The sequence below is a fragment of the Quercus robur genome, chromosome 9 (genome assembly GCF_932294415.1).
Source record: "Quercus robur chromosome 9, dhQueRobu3.1, whole genome shotgun sequence".
Classification (NCBI taxonomy): Eukaryota; Viridiplantae; Streptophyta; class Magnoliopsida; order Fagales; family Fagaceae; genus Quercus; species Quercus robur.
In genome coordinates this window covers 30,012,636-30,038,572 of record NC_065542.1, presented here as the reverse complement: position 1 = coordinate 30,038,572, position 25,937 = coordinate 30,012,636, and the positions used below count along the sequence as shown (strand labels likewise).

The following is a 25,937-nucleotide window of genomic DNA, read 5'->3' as shown; positions in this document are numbered from 1 at the left end:
TTTCTCTATTTTTTTGGTTTTCTGAAAAACTTGTTTGGCAACCGAAAAAAAAAAAAAATAAAAATAAAAATAAAATAAAATAAAATAAAAAAAAAAATTGTTTCTAATTCTCAATTTATAAAGGAAACTGAAAAGTAAAAACAATGAAAATGTTGTTTTTGGTTTCTAGTTTTTAGAAGTAAATGGAAACACGTAGAAAACAAATTTGAAAACAATGATTAAATGAACTTGCACTTTGGTTCAAACCCCATGTAAGACAAAGCACACTATTTTTTCTCATTCTCTACAAACGACTATCACTTTCTTTTTCTTCATTCTAGTATTACTTTTTCTTTTCTCTCATTCTGTGCACTCCACATAAAGAGAAAAGAGAGCCCTAGAGATGAACTTGTGTGTGATTGAGTATATCTATGTGGGTAGTCTTCTTCTTCTCCCTTTTCCAAATTTCACCATTTGTGAGTGATTTAGCATATATATACAAAACCATCTTGGTTTATGACAGTTTAGCTCCAGATCTTTATTGACTTGACTCCTAGCTACAATTCTTTTTGTTTATTTGTGTTTTCTATCTTTGTTTCACTATGTATATTCATGAAATTTGTTAGAATTATGATTAAATTCATCATTTTTTAATAGCTTAAACTTTTGAAACATTCAGTAATTCATCATGGTATCAAAGTAAGAGATCCCGAGTATGATCCCTATTTCTACTCTACCTCCCATTAAAATGTTAAAAATCTCATGTATTAGGCCCCCACTTATTAAGGGGGAGTTTAAACCCACACGTGAGGAGTGTTAGAGTCATGATTAATGATTAAATTCACCATTTCATAATAGTTTAAGATTTTGGAACAATTGGTAATTCATCCAAATTAATCGACTTTAGACAATCCGATATGTTTTCGACATAATTATTGACTAGAAAGACGAAATCCAAAAAGGAAAAAAAAAAAAAAAAAAAAAATTCCTCCATGGTGTTTAGGAGCATTTTTTTTTGGCCATTTGAATTTTTTTTCCCCTTATTAATGGGTACAATGTATTTCAATGAACATCACTGAATTTGGAAATGTTCTTTGTGTTTTTGTTCTACTCGATGTAATGTGTGAGAGATTGTTGCATGTTGCAATCTGTAACTTACTTGTGTATTTGACTACTTATTTCCTGGCTATCTAGTAATCAAGAAGCAAAGAATTCAAGCAAATAAAAATAGAAAAAAGAAGATGAATTGAAGTTAAAAATTAAAAACTAGACAATAAAATAATGAATAGAAATAAATTTAACAATATATCTACAAAACTTATTAGTCAAACATTCATTTGTAGATAAATTTGTAGAAGTTATTATGCTCAAACACACCTGTAACTGCATCATGAAGATATTATACATCTTATCATACTGCACATTGTAGAAGTCCCCAAAATTAAGGGCCACAATCTGCAAAATCCAAAATAAACAGTGACGGATCATCACTTCTTGAAAAAAAATTATAATTACTTGAGTAGAATCAAAGAACAACATACCTTGGTTAAGCAATGAAGGGTAAGGTTTCAATACGATGATGGCACAAGGAAGAGATTTTAGGAGTGTCTCAATCTAAGACACATAGACACAACATGAGAGGTAAGTTCCAGTATAATTTCTTACATAGGGAAAAGGTCAACTAGGCAAGAAGATGGTACATACCACTGATAACAATGGTGACTCAAAAATTTAACCCGAGGGAATCCATGAAAGGAAAGCATGCAATGTGGACAATGTAGCACGTATAAGCTCAGTTCTTTGAGATGCGGATAGAACATATAAGCAAAACTCATGAATGAGTTGAAACTCACTGTAAACAACCAAAATCATATTTGTCAAAAAGAGATGGACAGACATATAAAGCGAGCTGCAGATTTGAGGGTAATATATCAAAAAACAAAATAGATAGGCTTAACAAAATCAATAACTTGACATGTAATGGGTTTTTTGATCATATAACACATTGTTAAATGGATACTATCTTTTGATGAGATATTGACAGTTCTTTGAAAGCTCAACCTGAAGCAATAGGCAATTCAAGAACAGGCTGATATAAGAATAGCTTATTTCTGACAAAATTCAATTAAAAAATATTCTAAGAACATACCCAAATATGCAAAACTTGTCATGTACAAGAGACATTGGTTCTTCTCACAACTTATAAAGTGGTAGATGCAGCATGGATAGAAACCCAGAGAAACAATAACCTAGAGTACCACTTCCCAACATAGCCATCCAGCAATTACTTGTTCAATGATTGTTTAAGATCTTTGATCTTCTGTTGAGTCATCTCACCCTTCAAGAAATCAAAAACCACTTCACTTAGAAGCTGAAAGACAATAGACAATGTTACTAACATATTCCACAACCAAATTAAATGAATAAGAATAGAACAAAAAACTTACTGACTATGTTACCAAGGGCTAATTCTTATGACTCTTACCATATTATATCTATTGTTGAAAGCAAAGATTAAAAGGTTGTCACTTAGCTCCTTGCATTTTGTGTCTCTTTTAGGGTTCCACAGATTCCATAGAGGTGTTTTCATGGATTTCCTATTAAACCTCTTATCGGTAAAAAGCTTTGCTAGCAGACTAAAATGACCCTTCTCTTTTAGTTCTTTGGGTTTTGTCTCCTCCGCTAGTATAGCTGCTCGGCCCACTTCCACCTCTGATACTCTAAAAGTTCTCCACATATCCACTACGTTGCCTTCCAACTCCTTATCACCCCCTACCACTGTCACACTCCACTGGCCTTTATCAGAGAAAGGACTAAAAAACACTTGGCCAATCCAAGAGACTTACCACTTTCCACTGATGGTTAGGGTTTCAACGCCCTAGCAGACATCAATAGAGACCCATTATTTTAACAGCTAAATACAATTCAAGCATCATAAAAAATTAAAAGTAAATTCCCCCAACCCTCCAAAAAAAAAAAAAAAAAACCTAGAAAAATCCACCAAAGAGAACCAAAGAGGATTAGCAAGTGTACTAAATCCCTAGGAACTTCACACGTGCTAAGATTTGTAAGAACAAAAATTGTAAAGTACCAAGTAATCAGCCATCTAAACAATGAGATATCTATAAAAGTTATAACATAAAAAGTCAAAAAGCAACAAAAAGAACGCAGTTGATTAATTTTGAGCACAAATTTTCATCTTGACTTACATGAAATCACTATTTTTAAGTTTGTTATTGCTAAACTGCATTAAGACAACTAGTTGGAAATTCCATCTAAAAATGCCATAAGTATTTATTGTTTAAATTGAAGTAGAAACTCTGCCAAAAGTTTCATAGTCAAATTGAAGCTACCAATAGTTTAGGAAAGTAGTTACTTGCAAAACTTTGCCAAGGTAAGTCTATAGTTACACCAAAGAATTTTTAATAGGCAGAGCATTAGGTGCTGCTTTCTCCAGTAATAGCAGCATCTAGCAACCAAACATTGATAGATTTGCAAAAAATTTCTACTCAAAATCTACCAGCATAATTTATTGCCCTTTTAGAAACTCGAATTTGAAAGAGGGAGCTAATTCTAAAAGAAAATTTTGACTTTGTAACCCAAATGGCCTAAAGAAGAAAAATAGCAAATAGTCGATTGACAAGAAGCTAGTAGCATCCTACTAACTGGTTAAGCATATATCAGAATCATGTTTAAAAGAATACTAGACGGTGTTGATCAAGTCAATAGAAAATCAGAGAGTGAAACTGGCAAGAGGTGCATTCTACCCAATTGCTTACTAACCAGAAGAAAATTACGGATTCAATTTTCAATATAAAAAATTAAGCTTCCTGTGGAAAAGGCCATCTCTAAGTAACTTGCATGTTCTTGAATTCTAGTGACAAAATCTCAATTCTCCCTTTTTTTCTGACTTCATATCCAAATGTAGAAAGTACCAAGATTTAACAGTTTTAATGCTACATAGTGATCTGGAATTCGATACCTTGATTGAGGCATGGAGAGAATTTGCAAATATTCCTGTTCTGGAAAAATATATCTAACCGTTTTCTTATTCCATGCATATGCTCTGTTATCAAAGCACAGCAACAAGGTCTGGGACAAAGATAATCATATGGAACTTAATAGGTTCTGTTTGATATCCAACCAATTCCAAGTGTTAATATTTATCCCAATTTCAACCAGACATTGGATTCTGTAAAGCACAACCTTAAATCAATGGAAGATACTCCAATTACATATATTACAAGAGAGGTTGTAAAAGGGTTTTAACATTTGCAAACAAATGTAAGGAGGAGGTTGGTTGTAAAAAGCGTGGTGCAGCTTAATCATTTAAATACTATCCTTATGTTTCAAGGAGATAAAAATTACCAATAATAGAACTGCAACATCCGTTGGAAAAAATCAGATGCAAATGACTTTTATCTCCATCTGAAAATTGCAAGTAGGGCTTAGAAACCAGAACGCAGGAATATAGATCTTTTCAATCTGCATTTATGGTGATTACTACCTCTCTGTGTCCTTAGGACTCAAAATGCAGGAATATAACTCCTTTCAATCTTCATTTATGGTGATAACTTCCTTTCCCTAACCATGATTTGAAATTTTAGTTCCATTGAAGGATTCAATTCATTAAGTCGTTCAGCAGTCCACTCTCCCAACCTCAAGCATCCATATTTTCTACAAGTATCGAAGACTTATGTCAACATTGGAATAGTGGGTTCAAAAGGCATCATCTTAATGAATTTCTCCAGCTCATTTATGTGCCCATACCGACTATAGAGTTTAATCACACACTCATAGTGCTCCAACTAAGGCATGACATAGTACTCATTGCTCATTGAATTAAAATACTGTGTTCCCAACTCAACTAGTACTTCATATATACAAGCAAGCAAAATACCTTGAAATGTGACATGATCTGCTTTTACTCCTTCCTCCTCCATTAACCCAAACAATTCAAGTATCACGCTACCTCTTCGATTGTGAGAACATCCAAAAATTATGGAGTTCCAAAGAATCACATCCCATAACACTACCTCTTTAAAAGCTGTGAAAGCATACTCAAGACAACGACATTTTGAGCACATAGCTACTAAAGCTCCTCTGATCACAATATCCTTCTCATAACTATTTCTAATCATAAATCCATGAATTTGTTTGCCATGCTTAAGTGAAAAAGTATTTGCATAAGCAGCCAAAAGGGTTCCAATTGTAAACTTTCTTGGTCTTGTCTCCCATTGCATCTCTGAGAAAATTGTCATTGCTTGTTCACTAAGGCCATGACAAGCATAGCTAGTCAATAAAGCATTCCAAGAAACACTATACGTCCATTGACTTTTTATTAGGTAAAACCAAACTCTAGCACTTCTTAAGTTCCCACATTTACCATACATGTCAAGAGGGTCATTGCCAACAACAAGATTGGAAGGGAAACCATTTCAGCAGATAAAACCATGGACCTGTTTCCCCATTTTAACATCTAAAAGACTAGTACACACATTTAGAATTAAACCAATTGTGACATAGTCAATGTCCTTAGTTGTATTGCGCATAAAAAATATGCAGTCTAGAGCCTCTTCCCATTGGAGGGAATGGGTATACCCTGCCAACATTGCATTCCAAGAGATCACATTGCGTCAGGCATCTGATCAAAAAGCTTCTTTGCCTCCCTAGTTTTCCCACTAGTTGCATACCCTGACACAATTGAAGTCCAAGAAATTAAATCTTTTGAACCTAGCTGTTCAAACACCCTATGAGCATTCTCTAATTTCCCACACTTGATATACATATTCGTGAGAGGACTTGAAACAACTTCATCATCTTCAAGACCTATTTTAATTGCAACTCCATGAATTTGCTTCCCCTCCTTTAGTGCAAATATACTTAAGTAAACATTAAGTGCATTATAGAATGTAAAGTTGAAGGGCCTAACAACAATTTGGAAAATTTGGAAAAACATAAAGACCGCATTTTTTCCATCATCGATCTCAAGATACCGCCGCACAATCAGATTCCAAGAAACAATAATTGGATGTTTAATCTCATCAAACATTCTTCGCCCATCTTTAATAACTTGGCATTTCTCATATACATCAACAATTGAACTCTCCAAAATTACATTCGCAACAAACCCATATTCCACAATAAGCCCATGAACCAATCTCGAAAGACAAAGTGCCAACACTGCACCACAAGACCCAAGAACATTGGTGAACGTGACCTCACTCGCATAAACTCTTGATCTATTCATGTCTGAAAACAATGACAAGGCCTTCTCAAGACACCCACCTTGCATATAAGCCGTAATCATCGAATTCCAAGACTCCCAATCTCTTTGAGGCATTTCCTCAAATAGCTCCCTTGCATCAACTAAACATCCACATTTACCATAAGTCTATCGCTCAATTCAGGAGAAAGACGGGTGATGTAGGGGAGAAGGTGAGCAGATAGGACTCAACCTTCCGAGCTTCAACAATGGTGTGATTGGAAGAACAACTTTGGAAGAGATAGGCGTAGAGGGAATAACGGAAAAGTATTAGGGCAGCAAAGAGAATTGAGACAGCTTTTTGGAGACAACCAACTTTGAGGTGAGTGACGATGGTGTTGGTTAAGGCTTTGGCACTAATGGCTTGAGTTTGGGGCTTAGGGTTCAGCTGTAGAGAATGTGGTTGAGTATAGAAGCGGCACTCACACTCATGTAATAGTTGAAGAAGAAGAAAGAAGAATTGGCTGGAAATTCAAATATTCAAATATTTAATTCATTATATATTGGGACTATGATCCAGTTAATGGGAACCGTTAAGGGTTTGCTCTGCTTTGCTCTTTGTAATGTTTAGTTAGTTATTTAATTATTTTAAAAGAGTGGGCATCATCAAATGATGAGCCATGGATAAAAATCTATAACGCGCTAAAACGCCATTGTTAATGGAACTCACCATGAATTTAATAAGTAGACTATCATAAATGTGAAAGGAATAAGCATCATTCTTTATGCTCTGAAAATACCTAAAAATTACACATTGTTAATGATCTTCTACTCTAATAGCATTTAGGGTTCCTCAAACAATATGATATCTCACACCAAGTAAATTCCTAACCCTTTCCCCTTTTACAAAGATTACATAATGTTCTTGGCACAATTTAGACTCTAAATTTATTGCACTTTAAATTATGGCTTTCAAATGGTCACTTTCCATTTCACTTGAAATAAAGACAATATAATATATTCATTTTATAATATATATATGAAAATTTTAGAGCATTTGCATTTAGGGATGCAAAATGCATTTATACTTTATAAAAAAAAATTAAAAAAAAAACAAAACAAAAATACATCCACATTCAATTATGCATTAATAATCACTATAAAAAAATGTAAATATTTATATATATATATATATATATATATTTTTTTTTTTTTTATTTTATTCCACCCATATAGAGAATGGGATATGGGAAGTATAGTTAAAGTGGTTATATAAAATAGGTAAAATGATTTTTTTTTTCTTTTTTATTTGGAGAAAAAATAAAATGTCTTATTGGTGGTTTAAAATGGAATTTTCATGCATAATCAAATGCGAATGCTCTTAAAATAGAAAATTATTAGATACTTCCGAAATATGGTGATGTGGTGTTCTATTCTCTCAAATCCATGGTAGACCCCTACCATAAATTCAATTAACAAGACCCATTATGAATATGAGAAAAAGAAACATTACGTCACCATGATTCAAGAGTACCTCTCTTAAAACTATACTTATATATAAATACTATTTTTTTTTTCCTTTGGGGTGTGGAGCCTCTGGTTACATCATAATAGAGTGGTGTTTAGAGATGAAAATCCAAAGAGAAATCTAATGCCTAAAGTTATGTCTAAAGCTGCAGAATTTACATTCCTTGGCTTTGAAGGAAAGCAGGGGGCTACAAAGCACATCATCCAAGTGAAATGGAATCGGCCCTTAGCAAGCTAGTACAAACTGAACTCTGATGGATCCTCTTTAGGAAATCTTGGGCGTGGTAGGGGGGCAGAATTATTAGAAATGTAGATAGGTGAGCAGATATGCTAGAGCGATAGGGAACACAACTAGTGTGGTGGCTGAATTGTGGGCGTTAAGAGATAGTATAAATTTGTATTTGTCTTTGAATCTTTGTGCTATGGAGATAGAGTTGGATGCTAAACTGGTTGTAGACTTACTAAAGAAGGAAGGTGGAAATCCAAATGGGAATGATGTTATTGTAGTTGATTGTAGGGAAGGTTTAAAGAAAATTCCGCTGGCTAAAATCCAGCATTGCTACAGGAAGGCAAACAAGTATACTGATGCACTTGCTAGAAGGGGAGCTCTTCTTTCACAAGATTTTGTAGTCTTTCCTGAACCCCCTGCTAATGTTGCTTAGTTAATTAGTCTAGACTCGGTTGGAACTTTGTATAACTATTCCACTTCTTGTATGCTCGTGTTTTGCTTTCATTTAATGAATATCCCTTCCCCCCCGCCCCCCCCCCCCCACACACACACACACACACACACAAAAACTTATATATAAAACTGAAGATGTTTGACCAATAGTTGACTTTTTTATATTGTGCCACATAAACTTTGAAACTTCCACAATTTTACATATTTGCTAAATTGCAAACTATACCCCTAAAGTTTGGGGTATTTAAATTTTACATCCTAAAATTTCATAATTTAGATTTTACATTGAAGTTTTATTCCCGCTTTGTTTGTTTCAGCATTAACGTTTTCTGGAAAATTACTCATTTTCCAAAGAGAATTTTCTAGAAAACTGTCTCATTTTCCAGTGTTTGGTAACAACTTTGAAAATGAGTTTGAGAATGTTTTCTAGTGTTTGGTATGCAATTTTTAAAAAAAATATTTATTTTATAATTTAAAACATGTATATTATGTAAACTAACTAATGTAATTATTATAAATAAAAAACCAAGAATGAATTTGGTTTTCATACTAAAATTTTGACAATAGATACAATCAAAATTAATTAGTTGTCAAATTTTCATGATCTCTACCACTCATCTTGTTTATATATATATAGACAGTAACGTACGTACATACACACACACACACACACATATCAACCATTTGTCTATATACATATAAATTTGACAGGGGAATACATTTTCAATAAGTATAAATAACAATAACTTTTAATTGTCTACTCTTTTTGTTGGTATACTAATTGTCTACTACCATAAGTCTCCAATATTATTCTAAATTATGTATTTACATAATGTATTGTATAATATGTCATCACTGCATAGTATTTGCCAACAAAAAAAGTATTTGCCAACAAATGCAATTCTCCTAAACAATTATCATTCATTATATAACAATATTATTAGTCTACGGTAAAGATTGTCCCATGTAAAAGCAATTTAGAGCAATATAGCTACTATGTTTAAAATTTTCATCTTTTACTTCATTCTTTCTTTCTTCTTCTTCTTCTTTTTATTTTAATTTTTATTTTTTTGCACTTTATGTACGAAAATGAAGTAACTTTTGCTTGGAATCCATCAAACTGAAAATTTCTTAGAGAAAAAAGAAAATCAAGCTTGAAATTCAAAGTAAAGAATTGGGATTTGGTAGAGAGGAATGAAATAATTACCACTGCAAATTTGTTCTCCTTTGCAAGTCGGAGCTATTGACCGATTAGTGAAGGAAAAAAAAAATCTAATTAGAGAATTGCGTTACAAAGGGGAAGAGAAACATGGAGAAAAGAAAGAAGAGAGATAGAGAGAGAGATCTATGTGAAGAAGAGAGACCAGAGTTAGTGACAGTGAGGGTGTGAGGAGAGAAAAAGCAAAGGAAAGAGAGAAAAAGTGAGAAAACTTACCATGAGAGAGAGAGAAGGCGCCAAAAAATTATGTTTCCCATGGCTTTAGACGAAGATAGTATTTATAGGAGATGCAACGCGTGAGAGAGAGATTGTTTTCCAAAATTTTTTTTTGGAAAACAATCTATAGAAAATAAGCCTTATTTTTATTAGAGCTTTCTGTTGACCAAAGATAGTTTTCCATTGACTAGGTTTTTTTTGTACTACCAAACACTGGAAAATAGTTTTCCATATTTTCCTTTAAGTGTCACATAAATTTGTTACATGTATTTAGTTTATCCAATAAAATAATGCTACATCATTCTTGTAATCTAAAAAAAATCAAATAATTAAACAATTAAAAATAACATGACATAATAAAAAAAACATTTATTATTTTGTTTAATGAATTAAATACGCTTGACAAATTCACTTAACAAAAAATATGAATGAAGAAAATATTATTATTGATGCAAACATAAAACGAATTCAAAAAATAAAATTCAAATTCGAAACTTTAGCCATATTTATTTATTTGTATTTAATTGTTTTATTTAAACCTAAGGCCATACGTGACACGCTAAACCCTTCGCCAAAAGGGCCAAAACCAAAACACAGAAAATAGAACTTCGTCCTCTCTCTCTCTCCTACACATGACCAGGCCACACTATTAGCGGCTCTGCAGCTCCGCTCCAGTCATCGAACTTCATTCGCAGCTCACACAGGTGTGGTGCTCTGATCATGTTTTTCCCATCTTTTCCTCGCTTTTTTTTTTTTTTCCTTAATGCGAAATTGTGGATTTGGAAGGTTTTGAGGTTGTTGGTGTTCATGGGTGTAGAGTGTGGCATTGGGAAAATTGAAAAGTCTGGAGCTTTGAGTGTTTCATTAGTTATGGGGTTTTGGCATCTGTTACTTTTATCCATATTTTGAACTTTAACATGTGCAATTAGGACTTTTATTGTGTGTTCATTTTGTGGAGAACTTTGATCAAAATTACTGATTTTTATAGAGTACAACAAGATTGTGTAAATTCAGAAAACATTACAATACTTGGTTTAAGTTTTCAGCTTCTTTCTTAGTATAATTCAGTTTGCAATTGTGGATTACTTTGTAGGTTTTGGTAGATAATTGCTTTTAGAGAGAGATTTAACAAAGCAATGAATAGCTTTGCTGTTATTTTTTCTCTGAACTTAAAAGAATAATGAAATTTTAATTAATGGGGTGTGTCTCTCTTTTGTATTTCTTTATTATGATACTATAATCTCCCTCATTGTTGTGCCATTAGCTAAGAAGATTATTTATATTCACTTTTTCTTTTCCCTTTACCTTTTTTAAACTTACAATTTTCTATCTTAAATGAGGTACAGGTCTTCTTCTCTGGAATCAAAATAACAGTGTTGTGTAGTAAATAAAGGTTTTGAGAACCGGTTCCAATAGATGCAAGTACCTAAAATAAGGTTTGCTTTAAAATTTCTTATGCAATTTTCAACTTCAATATGGCCTTCTATTTGAAAATCTGAGACCTGAAACTTTCAACCTATAAATTAGTTTTCCGAGTGCCACCACATTCATTTTCCATTCACCAATTATCTTACTCTTAGTATGCTTAGGAAAAATTCATATTGTTTGGAAGACAGGTAGTTGGTCTCAATGACATGTGGTTAGAATTGTATTAATTAAATGATTAAATTTACCATATTCCAATAGCTTAAGCTTTTGGGACAATCTGTAATCTAACACATCCATGGGGCACCCAATCTACTTATTATAATAATAATTATCATTAATTTATTATCGTTATTACCTATCAAAAAATTAGTTTATTATCATTATTATTAATTTTACAAGAGATCCTCATTGTTCCCTTCGTTAGGAGAGCACATCAATCTTGCATACATTACTAGAAGAATAAAGTAGCTAGAACAAGCCTTTGAAAGAGGAGATTAAGAATGGGAGTTTTTCTGTCTTCTAAAATTATTAGTACTTATCAAAATAAATGTAAAAGCAGTTTTATAGTAATGGATTTAACTAAATATGAATTGCATTCATGTAACCTAAACTTTTGAGATACAATTACCATAATAAATTGGTTCATAATATAGGAAGAAATATTCAAACTACAATTTTCAATTTCTAAACAGTTGAAAACTTTTAACATAAACATGTTAACATTTGACTAAAAGTTTTACGTGCATAGCATGGGATAGCGACTAGTAAGTTATAATTTCTTAGATATTGGCAGAATCATCAAAACCATAGTGTAAAGCACCAGTGGTCTAGTGGTAGAATAGTACCCTGCCACGGTACAGACCCGGGTTCGATTCCCGGCTGGTGCAATCTTTTTTGATCCCTCTCTGCTCCACAATTCCATCTCAGTTTTTACACTCTTCTTCCACTCTCAGCTCCCAACATATTGCGTGGCGCAACAGCATTGAGTTATGTTCAACAACTGCTCTCCACAAAGTTCTTTGCCGCCGATTGGAAGGTAGAACCTTTTTTTTTTGCCTTTCTGTTTACAATAAATTCGTTCCATTTTCTTATTAAAAAAATGTAATTTTGTACTGGGTTTTGGTTTGATTCATTGAAATTAGATTCTTTTAGTTTTGGTTTAAATTAATTCTGTTTGTATTTTGGTATAGTGTTGATTGGGACTATCCAGATTTCTGAGTGTTTTTTCTTGTACTAACGTTTATTCTGCTTGACTCTGGTTAATGTGTCTAATTGGTGTTTTGGGAATTAGCAACTTTTTCCTTTTTGTTCTTGTGATGTTAATTTTTGCTCCTTTTGGTGCTTGCAATAATTGGAATTTTGAGCTTTTTGCTGTAATAATGTATGCTAAGCTTATTTTTGAGAATTTGGCTTAATGTTTTGTGCCTTTTGTTGTGAAAATGTTAATTCTGATGGACTTTGGCATTGGATTTTTTGAATGGTGATGCTAATTTTGCTTGATTTTGGTATTGGGTTAGTTGGGGCCTTGGGGGGTTATGAAAATTTATATCTTGGATGAATTATATAATAAGAATCTGGAGCCAGTTTGTTATGGTGATATCAGTTTTGCTTGAATTGGGTCTAAGGTAAGTGCTATAGCATTGACGATGTGCACATAGTGAAATTACACGAAAATGAGTTGGATTTTGATTTGTTGTTCTTTGGACATAGTTTTGATATATGAATGTTCATGAAAGTCCAATAGCAAGCTAGTAGCTTCCATTTTGAAGTGCTATTTTCGTGATAAGATGTCCACTTCCCCTCCTCTCCTTTGTGAAATGGCAGGTTTTATGAGATTTAAGTGCTAATGCAATCTATAATCATTTTATAGTCAACTTTTGGGACTCTTATATTGAAGTTAGAAAGGCGGTGGAACCTCATTGTAACTATAGGGCAATCATTGATCCAAGATTATATAACCATGTCTTACTCTTGAGTGTCTGCTTGTTTGTGTTGATGTATGCATGCATACATGTGATATATATGACTCATAATTTTCCTTATGTTTGACTTTCCCCATATAAATTCTATTTATTCAGTTGCTTATGAGGACCCTGTGCTTTCTATTTCAAAGGTTGCAACTATCAGACTGCTCTGCTACTATAGTTGGTAAAATGCTCTGATTGATATGATGCATTATCTTATCTAATGAGGTTCTTACTTTGTTTTGGAAGAGCATTATAATTTTCATACAAACTAATTTGAGTTATAAGTACATGCGCAAGTGCCAAAAAAAAGAAAAATAAAACTTTTCCATTGGTTTATATACTATAACGAACTTGTATAAAGTGGATTACTTGTTTGTATATGTGCTCCTTGATTATGAGCATTGTGGTATCTTGAAGTTCTAATGAATTTGGAATAACAGTTTGCCTACTCTTTCTCACAGTGGGTGTTATGAGCATGAAGAATAACTTGAGTGGGTCAAGTCCTCTTGAACTAATATTTCAGTACTTAATTTGAAAATTAATTAAAGAAATGAAAGTATGTATAATAAGCTCATAATATGTTTCTTCTTCCTGTTGCTGAACTTTTTAAGCATCTGCATTTGATGAATAATTGTAATATCGCATTAAGGTTATTTGGGAGCTTTAAGTGCTTTGCACAAATTGTACAATATAAGTCCATTGGAAAATGACTGCTTCAGATATATGACCATCGGGAAAAGAGAATTTTGAAAATATGAAGGTTGGGTCAGAAACTCTCTTAATTCTTTAAACCCTTAAAAATTGGGGGAAAAAAAGGAATTGGGTGGTATATATAAGTGATGGATTAAAAGATCATGGAATGATGATCAAAGGAGAAGTTCTATGTTTGGATTGGGGTGATTTTCTGAAAGAATCGTTGATTGCTCTATTTGATTTGATGGTGGCCTGAGTGGAGTGTTTGGATTTGCAAAGCTTACTTGGTTGCCTTGTTGATTTTTAATTTCCCATGTTGCAGATGTGGAAATGGATATCCCGGGGTGAATGTGATGTGAGCCTGTTCCGGATACTGTCCATTGTATGTGAACCAGTCTTCATTACAAAATGGATCTTGATTTGCATTCCCTGGCCAGCCTACTCCATTCCTGTAACACCCACCGTTGGATTCATCAGGGAAGACAGGTCCACCTCCTCTTTCTCAAAAAGGGTCTCATAAACTCTGCTCTCACATTCGGAAACCGCCTTTTACAGATGTATGTGCGCTGCGGCAGCTTGAGCGACGCATGGAAAGTGTTCAAGGATATGCCTGAGAGAAATTGTTTCTCTTGGAATACTATAATAGAGGGGTACATGAAATCAGGGAACAAGGAGAGGTCACTGCAGTTGTTTGATTCCATGCCCCACAAGAATGAATACTCATGGAATGTTGTGGTTTCAGGGTTTGCAAAAGCTGGTGAGCTACAGATTGCTCGGAGTTTGTTTAATGATATGCCAAAGAGGAATGCAGTTGCATGGAATTCGATGATTCATTGTTATGCTCAAAATGGGTATGCAAAAGAAGCCATGAAGCTCTTTAAGGATTTGAGTTCAGATCCTTCTGAAGTATTGTATCGCGATACATTTGTTTTGGCGACGGTTATTGGCGCTTGTAGTGATTTGGAAGCTCTTGATTGCGGCAAGCAAATACATGCTCGCATTTTGATTGATGAGGTGGAATGTGATTCGGTCTTGAGTAGTTCTCTAATTCATATGTATGGGAAGTGTGGTGATCCAGATAGTGCAAATCATGCTCTGAATATGTTGAAGGAACCAGATGACTTCTCTCTATCAGCATTGATTTCAGGGTATGCAAATTGTGGTAGAATGAATGATGCAAGAAGAATATTTGATAGCAAAAGTGATCCGTGTGTTGTGTTATGGAATTCAATAATTTCTGGATATGTTTATAATAATGAGGAAATTGAAGCATTGATTTTCTTCAATCAGATGCGGAGAAATGGAGTCCAGGAAGACTCCTCCACACTTGCAAGTGTTTTGAGTGCCAGCAGTAACTTAGGTACCCCCGGACATGGTAAACAAATGCATACTTATGGCTATAAAGTTGGGTTAATGGATGATGTCATAGTTGCTAGTGCTCTAGTTGATGCATACTCCAAGTGTGGAAGCCCTTATGATGCATGCAAATTATTTAGTGAGCTCAAATACTGGGACACAATCTTGCTTAATTCTATGATAACAGTGTATTCTAATTGTGGAAAAATTGAAGATGCAAAATGCATTTTCAAAATGATGCCAAACAAAAGCCTGATATCATGGAATTCAATGATAGTAGCTCTTAGTCAAAATGGGTGTGCAATTGAAGCATTAGATCTACTGTGTGAGATGAGTAGGTTGAAATTGAGAATGGACAAGTTTAGCTTGGCCAGTGCAATCAGTGCGTGTGCCAGCATCTCTTCACTTGAACTTGGCGAACAGCTTTTTGCTAGAGCTACTGTCATCGGGCTTGAGTCTGATCAGATCATTTGTACCTCTCTTGTTGATCTTTACTGCAAGTGTGGTTTTATTGACGATGGGCGAAAACTTTTTGATGGAATGATAAAATTTGATGAAATTTCTTGGAATGCAATGTTGATGGGTTATGCTACAAATGGTTTCGGAATTGAAGCATTGAATCTGTTTGCTGAAATGAGGCAAGTTGGTGTTAGACCCACTGATATTACATTTACAGCAGTTCTATCTGCTTGTGATCATTGTGGACTAGTTGAGGAGGGACATAAATGGTTTTATGCAATGAAATCATACTATCATATTGATCCAGGGATTGAACATTACTCTTGCATGGTTGATCTTTTTGCTCGTGCTGGTTGCCTTGAGGAAGCAATGAATCTTATAGAACATATGCCTTTTGAGGCTGATGCAAGCATGTGGTCATCAGTGTTGAGAGGCTGTGTGGCTCATGGGGATAAGACTCTTGGGAAGAAGGTGGCAGAGAGAATTATAAAGCTTGATCCTGAGAACTCAGGTGCTTATGTTCAGTTATCAAGCGTATTTGCCAACTCTGGAGACTGGGAAAGATCAGCACAAATTAGAAATTTGATGAGAGACAAGCAAATACAAAAGAATCCTGGTTGCAGTTGGGCTGATTGTTGAACAAGAAACTTTAATGGCAGCATAACCCTCGAATCAAGGGGCACATGGTTTCATAGGGGAGAAAATGTGCTACTCTTGGAGTGTGTCTTGCTTTAAGCAACTTGGTCACCAGTAGGCTCGAAGAGGTGATTTCCTTCTAATATAGGCATAAGTTGATTGTGACATCTATACAATATATTATGGAGGATTAGCAATTGATTTGCTAAGCTCTTGTGGTGCCACGTCACTACTAATAATATTTGTTTTTGATGATGTGGAACCTCACCAAGGCAGGGCCCTTTGGCCCATCCTTGGGGAGTAAACCATAGATGCACAACTCCACCTACTAGCACTGTGTATCACTCTAGGGGAACTCCTAGTGGGGGTCAAACTCAGGATGTCTTGGTCTACAGTTCATCCCAAGCCTCAAACCACTAGCAAATAAAATTTTGCCTTCCTCAATTTGTTGTTATTCCATTCCCCAGCTTAACATTGCAACCTTTCCTCTCCCTTTTTTGACTCTTCCCCTTCCTCATCATTGCTCACCCTACCATTACTCTCGCTCTAACCCCTCCTCTTCCATCTTCTTTTTCATAAGGCTATTATTCCCTCTGCACCTCTCCTTCCCGTTCAAAAAGGTGATTACTCTCTCTATTTCAAAATTTTCTTCTTGCTCTTGGATTTTTTAATTCTTTTTGCAATGTCTACGGTGGATTTCTGATTCTTTCTTGCAAGTTGGAACTCTGTTTTAGGCTGATGCATTTTGCTGTTTTTGACTTATCCATTCTGGCTTATGTGTTTTGGTGTTTTAATTCCCATAACAGGTCCTCTCTCTCTTTGATGACTTCAGCTTGATTTAGTTTGGGTTAATATTTAGTTGTTTTGGAAGTGGGAATTTGAGCTTATATCAAAACACTAGATACTTGGCTATGTATTTTAGTGTGTACAATGGTTTGAGCAATTGTCTTTTACAAACTATATCTCTTACGTATGATAAATTGGTAATATTCTTTTTGAGGTGGAGTTTGATAAAATGTTATAAGTTTCATCCAATTATCCTTTTTTTTCCTTTATAAAAAAGGCATGTCAATTAGGAAAGTAATAGAGAACATGGCTCTAGATAGAATGGAGGAAATAATACATGCAGCCGACCCCAAAACATTTGAGACTAAAACTCTGTTGTTGTTGTTGTAGTTGTTATTGTTATATATATATATATATATATATATATATATAAAACAAGTTTGTTCAAAGTCTCAATAAAATAATTAACTACCATGTGGTTTTACTAATTTTAGCTGCCACATAATAGATGAATATTGTCATTGCCATTGTCTGTACATTACTTGTGTTCACAGCAACCATTGTAGAAATATATATAAATCCTTATTACACTGGTTTTTGTTTGGTATATGCAGTGGATGCATTGAACCTGTTACAAAGAGGATGTGTGCATGGCTTATTTTAGTTCTTAAATTACCCAAGCAGCTTTCCTCTATGTCCAGTGACCATGATTGTATAATCATGTAGAATATCCCTGCAGTGTAAGCAATTGGATTAGAGAACATCACATGTTTCTTGGATGTGGTTAGGAAGTGCCCTTCTAATATTTGTATACTGTTATTATAGATGGTGATAAACTCGCATCTTAAAGAAATGGAGGAAAGTGACTGCTGTTTGAAGGTTAAAAGGTGTAATTGATAATTTTCTGTTTATGTACATTTATTGTTCATAGCTCCCTTTGCTAACATGTACATTTTAGAAGATTTTATGCCTTTTAATATACTTTTGTGAAGGAAGTTTTTCTATAATTCTGATATAGTAGAACTTGAATGTCTGAAGGCATTTTATGTTTGCGTTGTCCAGGTTAGAATCCAAGGATTTGGTGCAGAATTCATGTGTCTTATCCTATGAAGGCAGAGATATATTAAGTGGAGGCAATTAGAAAGGCGAGGAAACTGTTAAGACACAATATAGATGGCGACACTGACTAACCAAATTCAAGGAAAGAACAAAAACTTTGTTAGAAACTTGACTTTCATAGAAATCATTCTGACCAGACCCACAAACTTTATGAAAAATCATGTCTTGAGAAGAACAAGACCCAAAAATGTAATTATTGTGTTGAATAAACTTGTTAACTTAAACTTTTACAGAGTGCTCTTCCATATATTTTAGGCACTTCATTATATGCATTACTCAGTTAGATGCATTATTAAGCGGAGAGTCAGGTTCCATCCTTGCTCTCAAACCAATTAGCCATTTCATAGGGAAAAAAGGAAGAAGAAATAAAGATTAAATTTCACGGGAATGCCTACGTTCCAAAAGCTTTTGTCAAACATAATTCGCCAATAACTCCACTTTGTTCTTACAAACAGAGTGGGTGCTAATAGGCCACATCAAATTTTTAGATCATAATCAAGGAGAATAATTTTTGTTGTTGACCATGGAAGGTAATTCATCACAAAGATAAGCATTTGTTCTGCTTTAAGAGAAGAGTGTTAGGGAGATAACAGATATCGGAGAGACTCAAATTGAGGCCGCAATATAATATATAGAAAACACTACTTTATCCAAAAGTTTAAGAATTTGGGTTTAGACCCAATTTTGTCATATTAATTCCTCAATTTCTTTTTCGATGTTCCATCCATACATGTACACAAAAAGACCATGCCACTTTCCAAAGGTTTCATGCTCATACATTGGAGATTGGACAATGGTATAAATTGAAATGTTGGAAGTATAGTCCAACCTTGTCCTTAGAATGTAAATAACACTTTCAAGGGGTACAATCAAATAGCATTTTAGGTAGGCACTGGAGCGGATTGGAGTTTCATCTTCACTTCAACAAGGCAAGCCTTAAAGAGACATTTTCACTTCATCAACGCAAGCCTAAAGATCTCTTAATTCTTCTGTTTGAGAAGTTCATCGCTTGAGATTTTATAAATGAATCTTATAAATCACTAAAAAGATTTGACAAATAAAATGATAACCTGACATAATTTTTGTCATGCAAAAATGGTATAATGTGAGCGTTTGCGCTCGGCGTCTGCGTCCACGTTTTGGTGAGTTCGCGTTTTCTCTTCTTTTTTTTTTTTTTTTGGCCCGCTTTTGTTGACTTTGGGGGGACAAATTTCACTATTATGAACAGTAAATGCACTGTTTATGTACTGTGCTGACACTGTTCACATATTAAAAAATATTAAAAATGGGTCCCACGGTACTATTTACACATTTAAAAATTATTTTACTACAGTGTTTTCAGTTTTCAGTTTTCAGTTTTCAGTTTCAGCAACAATAAGCTGTATCCAAACGGACCCAATAACATATCGGCTATTTCTATTAAAAATATATATATTTCAATTTTTTTATTTTAATTATGATGAATGTTTTAAAAGTATTTGGAAATATAGTTTTTTATTTTTTATTTTTATTTTTAGCATGAGACTCATCTTTTGAGACATGAAACTCGTCTCTTCAAAAGATGAGTTACAAAAGAGATTTAAAAAAGGTGATTTCTCAAAATAATTTTCAAAACATTACTATTTTTCCAAACGTTTTTTTAAAGTATTATTTAACAAAAATGACCATAATATATTAGCTAACTCTTACAATACATAGGAAAATTGGAAACCAAATAATCTATTGTCATTAAAGTTTTCCATCTTAACCAAAATTTCCAAATTGTATTCCATAACATTTTCAAGAAAATGATCAAACATCTAAAACAAGCATTTTAAGACAAAAAAGTGAAAATTTGAAAAAAAAATATTCTATTTCAATTATATAGGGAAGAGATTGACATGGATGGTTTGGGGAAGAAAAAAGAAAAAGAAAAGATATACATATACATATATATATATATATATATAGGGTTCAAATTACATATGGTGTAACTCTAAGTAATATTACATCACCCAATAACTTATTAGAATTTATATTTTGAAAATCTCACTGTTGAATTATATGTTCCATATGTTCCTAACAATTTTGCTAATTTCCATGTCAATTGGATGTTATTTACCATTCAATCTAGAAACTCATTTTTTATGCATTATTTTAAACTACAAAAACATGAATTTATACAATTGATAGATGACATGACTTTTGATCTTTGATCACTTGAAATTTTGCAAGAATGAAGAATATACAAAAAATGCATAAAAAATGACTTTATAGATTGAATGGTAAATAACATCCAATTGGAATGAAACATCCAACGGTCGATTTGTCAGAATTTACATCCAATTAAAAAATATCGATTGATATAATATTACTTAGAGTTACACCAGATCTAACTTGTACTCAACCCTATATATATATATATATATATAAATAAAAGAAAAAAATTAAAAGCAAAAGGGCAAAAAGAAAAGAAAAGAAAAGAAAAACCATGTTTGTGCTGACGTGGTGACTATGTAGTGGTCACCTGACCATACTGATAATATGCAACTGGAGGTAACAATCCATTTGCTTGCGGTGGGGGGAATTACCGTTGAAGAAGGAGTTCACATAAAACCACTGTTTATATATATTGACAGTTATAATTTGTTTCTGTGCCATATGGAACTAGAAGAAGAAGAAGAAGAACCAAAGCCAAAATCTTATATTATGTGTACGTTTATACTTTTAGTTCATGGGTATGGTTTACTCTTTTCATTCATTGGTTTTTAGTACCAACAAACAGCATTTGCATGTACCCATTTCTAAAGCAAGTTCAAGGTCCTCACAGAACTTCGCTCTCCTATTACTCTAACCTCATAGACCACTGCTTGTCCCTAAAGTCTTTAACTTTTGCCAAAACCATTCATGCCCAGTTGATAAAAGTCGGGTTTGATAGCCATACTTTTCTGGGTAATCGCTGTCTTGACTTATACTCTCAGTATGGCACAGTCAATGATGCCTTGAAAGTGTTTGATGGTATTGCTGACAAGAATTGTATATCTTGGAATATTTGTCTGAAGGGTTTGTTTAGATATGGCCACGTTGAAAGGGCAGGTTGTTTGTTTGATGAAATGCCTGTGAGAGACGTTGTTAGCTGGAACACCATGATTTCGGGTTATGTTTCGCGCGGGTTTGTTGATTATGCGTTGGGAATTTTTATGGAGATGCAAAATGCTGGTGTAAGGCCAAGTGGGTTCACGTTGTCGATTTTAATGTTGCTTGTGTCGTGTGCTCATCATGGTAAGCAGATCCATGGTTGCATAGTTCGTAGTGGTCTGAATTTATCGAATGTGGTGCTTGGGAATTCATTAATTGATATGTATGGGAAGCTTGGACTTCTTGATTATGCTTTTGGTGTGTTTTTTACCATGGAGGAGTTGGATTTAATCTCTTGGAACACTTTGATTTTGAGTTGTCATAGGTCTGGGTACAGAGAATTGGCACTAGACCAGTTCTGTTTGATGAGAACCACAGGGCATTCGCCTGATCAGTTTACTATGTCGACAGTCATTAGTGTCTGTTCGAAGTTGCAAAATTTGGAAAAGGGTAAGCAAATTTTCGCTCTCTGCGTCAAGATGGGATTTATTTCTAATAGCGTTGTATTAAGTGCTGTTATTGATCTGTTTTCTAAATGCAACAGATTGGAGGATTTAATCCAGCCCTTTAAAGAGCTAGATCAATGGGATTCAGCCCTTAGCAATTCCATAATTTCAAGTTATGCAGCACATGGTTTTGTGGAGGATGCCATGCAACTCTTTGTGCTGACAATGAGGGAGAACCTCAGGCCAACTGAGTTCACACTAAGCAGTGTTCTAAGTACTGTTTCCACTTTGTTCCCAACAGAGCAGGGGTGTCAAATTCATGCTTTGGTTGTTAAATTGGGTTTCGAGCCAGATGCAGTTGTTGCTAATTCACTTGTGGAAAACTATTCTAAGGTTGGCTTGATTGATTATGCTATGAAAATTTTTACCAATATGGGCGTACGAGACCTGATATCTTGGAACACTATGATTTTGGGTTTGACTAACAATGGTAGAGTGTATGAGGCACTAGACATTTTCAAGGAACTAGTTCAGGGAGGTCCTAAACCAGATCGAACAACTCTGGCTGGAGTGCTTATGGCTTGCAATTATGGGAGTTTTATTGATGAAGGAATGATTATTTTTTCTTCAATGGAGAAGGAATATGGAGTTGTACCTGGGGATGAGCATTATGCTTGCATAGTGGAGTTATTGAGTCGAGCTGGTAAAATTAAAGAAGCAATAGATGTTATAGATGCAATGCCTTATGAACCTAGTTTTGTCATATGGAGATCAATTCTTCACACTAGCGTGATTCATGGAGACTTGAAACTCACTGAAAGAGTTGCAGAGAGGATGATGGAGTTGGAACCACAGTCATCTCTACCTTACTTGGTATTGTCTCTGGCATATGAGATGAGGGGCAGATGGGAGAGTATAGTTCGAGTAAGAAATTCCATGGAACATAAACTTGTCAAGAAGGTCACTGGCTGCAGTTGGATTGGGATAAAAAACCACATATATATGTTTAAGGCAGACCAAGTAGTGCATCATGGAGGTGAAGACATTTATTTGGTGTTGAGATTATTGATTGGGGAGATGGAGGATAAAGATTATTCTGATCTTCATGCATACATTAACTGATATAGTTATTGATATAATCCTGTTTGAGTTCATTTTACCTTAATGTTGCCGTAAATGTTGAATGCTAAGTTTAGAAGATTAATGTGTACAGCTATCATTGTGGAATTGTTTTTCTGGCATCACATAAACTAACCAAAGGTTCAGTTTTTAAAATTGTCTTTGCAGTTGAAATTGCTTCTGTTTCTGTATATCCTAATACATTAACATCTTATTTTTTCATCCAAATGACTTTGGTTGATAGAGATAAAATATAAGAAAAACAATTTTTTTTAGTCATTTTTGGCATCATGCCTTGATCTTCTGATAATTGATTTCTAAAATGCTTGAAATCAAGCTATAGTTTGAAAGTACCCACCTGAAATGAAAAAATTCTAAAGGAGGCATGACTCTGGTCTAGACCTATCTTAAATTCTTATATTTCTCAGGATACAAAGAAGTTGCGAGCGAGTCTATGCCTTGAATGAATAGTAACAACAGTAGTCAGAAAAGGAATGAAGAGACGGATGGATTTATTGTTGAAACTTGAAAGAGTCAATTCACTTCAAGGTGGGGCACTAAATTTTCGGACCGATGCCTAGGTCAATCTTCTAAACATCATTGAAATCCCTTCTTGTGGATTATTAACCGAAGATCCATAAAATGTTCCAAGTTCTGGGCTCCTTGTCTTTAAATGATTTGATACTTTTTGTATGGATCCAGCTGATTCTGGCCTTCATAGTAGGCCATAAATCATTCTTAAATACAAGAAATCTCACAACAAATGAGGTACTTACATTTGAATTTACTGCATATGGTATCTTCCATTTAATTTTCTTGTTCTATCAGATGACAGCTTTAGGTTGATGGATACTTTCTACTGAAGCCCCTAATTCATTTATGCTATGCATGATAAGAGTATTCTCAAGGAAAATATCAAGTGTTCTACTTCAAACAATAAACATGTAAAACCAATTTACCACAGATTTTGTTATTAGTCTGGTGGGTATGAACCATTCTAGTAATTGCTATTGATGTGAAGATTCGGTATCTTATAAATCTGTTAAACTCCGGTCATGATAAGTTGTCTATGGAATTTGTAGCTTTGTCTTTCATGTTGCAGTTTGTCTTACCCCCAAAAAAAAGGAACAAACAATATGGGTTAGTGCTTCATTAGCTATCGCCTAATTTTCCTGTATTATACTTGTCATTTGTTGTTATAGATTTTTAAGCTTTCATTTTTTTCATAATCTCTCCCATTTGGGTCTTGCCATAAAAGTTTTTGTCACCATTACCAATAAGATTATCTGATATTCTGAATTTTAGCAAATGACATAATATGATATTCAATCTCACAAATATTCTTTGTACAAATGATCTAGTATCATAAATTAGAGTTTTTGTCCCTCATTGTTTGATGTGGTGCATTTGGCAGGAGTGGAATAACTGGCATTTTGAGGACTTGGAGAAAACAGTTTCAGATTTCAAACTTTTCTTCTTCAAGACTATTCTAGATTGGGCTGCAATGTTAGGATGTCATTCTTTCATTTCTGTTCATGATTTATTTTATGTTCATGGGTTTTTGGACTTTTGTTCTTTATGCTCTTGATTTGTACTTTGTCCCTGATGTATACTTCCTGTAAATGCCAGTGACTCTTTTCTTCTTTTAATAATATATTTTTATTACTTATCAAAAAAAAAAAGAAAAAAAGAAAAAAAAGAAGGAGAGTTTTTTATATGAGAATATCTAGAATGTGAGTAAGGCCATGTATATCGTGTAGAGAAGGCAATTTTAATGTAAGAATTAAGTTAGATAATTGGATTATTTGATCCATCTAAGTTTAACTTGCTCTATCAAATAATGCTTCAAGTAGTACTTGCATGATCAAAGTTTTAAATTTGATTATCCTAAAACACTCAATACAACTGTGATGATTTTTGGCATTATGAAACCCTAATCGGGACGAGTGTTGGTGGATTTATTGTTACAATTTCATTTTGTCTGCATTTCAATCTTTGAAGTAGTTTACTTCTGGATTTTGAAATCTTATCATATATGCATTAAGTTTTTTGAACAAAGGAAATATTAAAATTTTAAACTTGAAACGTTTTAGTATTCTCTTAGGTTAAGAGGATAGGGGTTCTAAATGGCTTGACTTTTTCATAGTGGACATAAATAACTATTTATATTATTTAACGGTTAAACCAAATATACTAATTTAGTTCTATGCTTTTCTCAAAAAATAAAAAAATAAAAGCCTAAGCCCAAAAAGGCTTAGACCTTTTGGATGACCCAATACCCAAAAGGCCCAAGCTCAATTAATATGTGTTCAATTATGCTATATAAACTACTAATTCTTTTCATTATTATTCAATGTGGGACTTCTTTCTCATATGTGAAGAAATCAAGTGTAGCATTGTTCTATTGGGTTACTTAAGTGTTTGCTTCCTTCTCCGAGTTCCTTCCCATAATCTTTGACAATTTTATTTATTCCCTCTCGAACTGGGTGCACAAAAACCTTGACCCTGGTCCCCATTTTTCAAAATTGGTATTGTTATGGCAATGGAAAAAAGATTTCCAAAAGATGATTGTGGTTGTGGAGGGTCGGTTCTTGGGCCCAGATTCACTGTGTATAGCTTCTCTGGTCCTGATTCATCCTTAGTTACAGCAACAAAGCGTGTCCATATGAAGTTTGATAAGGTTTCAACGCTTGAAGGTTGTTTCTGATTCTCAAGGCCTTCATTGTCAGCATATTTTGCGCTAAGAGTTTCTATCATGGAAGCATCAAACACATAACCTCTTTGTTATTATATTCTCCGTTGTGATACCGAAACCAGGAACATATCCGGATAAGTCCTTTGGTGGGATGAGTGTAGCCGCTTCAAACTGCGGAGACTCAATGTTATCATCTCCAAAGGTTGAAGCTGCCCAAATCTTGAGGAACAGAAGAATGATAACGCGTCTGCAATCTTATGCGACATGCAAGCTCCAATACCAATTGCA

At 34.1% G+C, this 25,937-nt stretch overlaps 2 protein-coding genes, 1 non-coding gene and 1 pseudogene across 14 annotated transcripts; 3 read left to right on the top strand and 1 right to left on the bottom strand.

Moving 5' to 3' along the window:
• Positions 1-1,311: 1,311 nt before the first annotated feature.
• LOC126700483 (pentatricopeptide repeat-containing protein At3g26540-like) lies at positions 1,312-6,745 on the bottom strand (annotated as a pseudogene).
• A 3,638-nt stretch (positions 6,746-10,383) lies between these two features.
• LOC126700481 (putative pentatricopeptide repeat-containing protein At1g77010, mitochondrial) lies at positions 10,384-18,496 on the top strand. 10 transcript variants are annotated; one of them, XM_050398645.1, is made up of 7 exons: positions 10,384-10,532; positions 11,175-11,264; positions 12,210-12,292; positions 14,239-16,495; positions 17,768-17,893; positions 17,979-18,040; positions 18,216-18,496. In XM_050398645.1, the coding sequence occupies exon 4, from the start codon at positions 14,325-14,327 to the stop codon at positions 16,368-16,370; it is 2,046 nt and encodes a 681-aa protein (XP_050254602.1). In that variant the 5' UTR covers positions 10,384-10,532; positions 11,175-11,264; positions 12,210-12,292; positions 14,239-14,324; the 3' UTR covers positions 16,371-16,495; positions 17,768-17,893; positions 17,979-18,040; positions 18,216-18,496. The 10 variants fall into 10 exon arrangements, with proteins under 10 accessions (XP_050254602.1, XP_050254597.1, XP_050254599.1 ...); XM_050398640.1 differs by having other exon boundaries at positions 14,239-16,987; XM_050398642.1 differs by adding an exon at positions 13,335-13,404 and having other exon boundaries at positions 14,239-17,893.
• TRNAG-GCC (transfer RNA glycine (anticodon GCC)) lies at positions 12,073-12,143 on the top strand. Its single transcript has one exon. It is a non-coding gene; the product is annotated as a tRNA-Gly (tRNA).
• A 2,252-nt stretch (positions 18,497-20,748) lies between the features above and the next one.
• Positions 20,749-24,577, top strand: LOC126700428 (pentatricopeptide repeat-containing protein At1g43980, mitochondrial). Of its 3 annotated transcripts, none has more exons than XR_007647138.1 (3): positions 20,749-22,871; positions 23,383-23,503; positions 24,369-24,577. XR_007647138.1 is itself a non-coding variant. In XM_050398585.1 (2 exons), exons 1-2 carry the CDS (start codon positions 21,044-21,046, stop codon positions 23,415-23,417), a joined length of 1,863 nt encoding a protein of 620 aa, XP_050254542.1. In that variant the 5' UTR covers positions 20,749-21,043; the 3' UTR covers positions 23,418-24,577. The 3 variants fall into 3 exon arrangements, 1 of the variants encoding a protein (XP_050254542.1); XR_007647137.1 differs by having other exon boundaries at positions 23,383-23,722; XM_050398585.1 differs by having other exon boundaries at positions 23,383-24,577.
• The last annotated feature ends 1,360 nt before the right edge of the window (positions 24,578-25,937 follow it).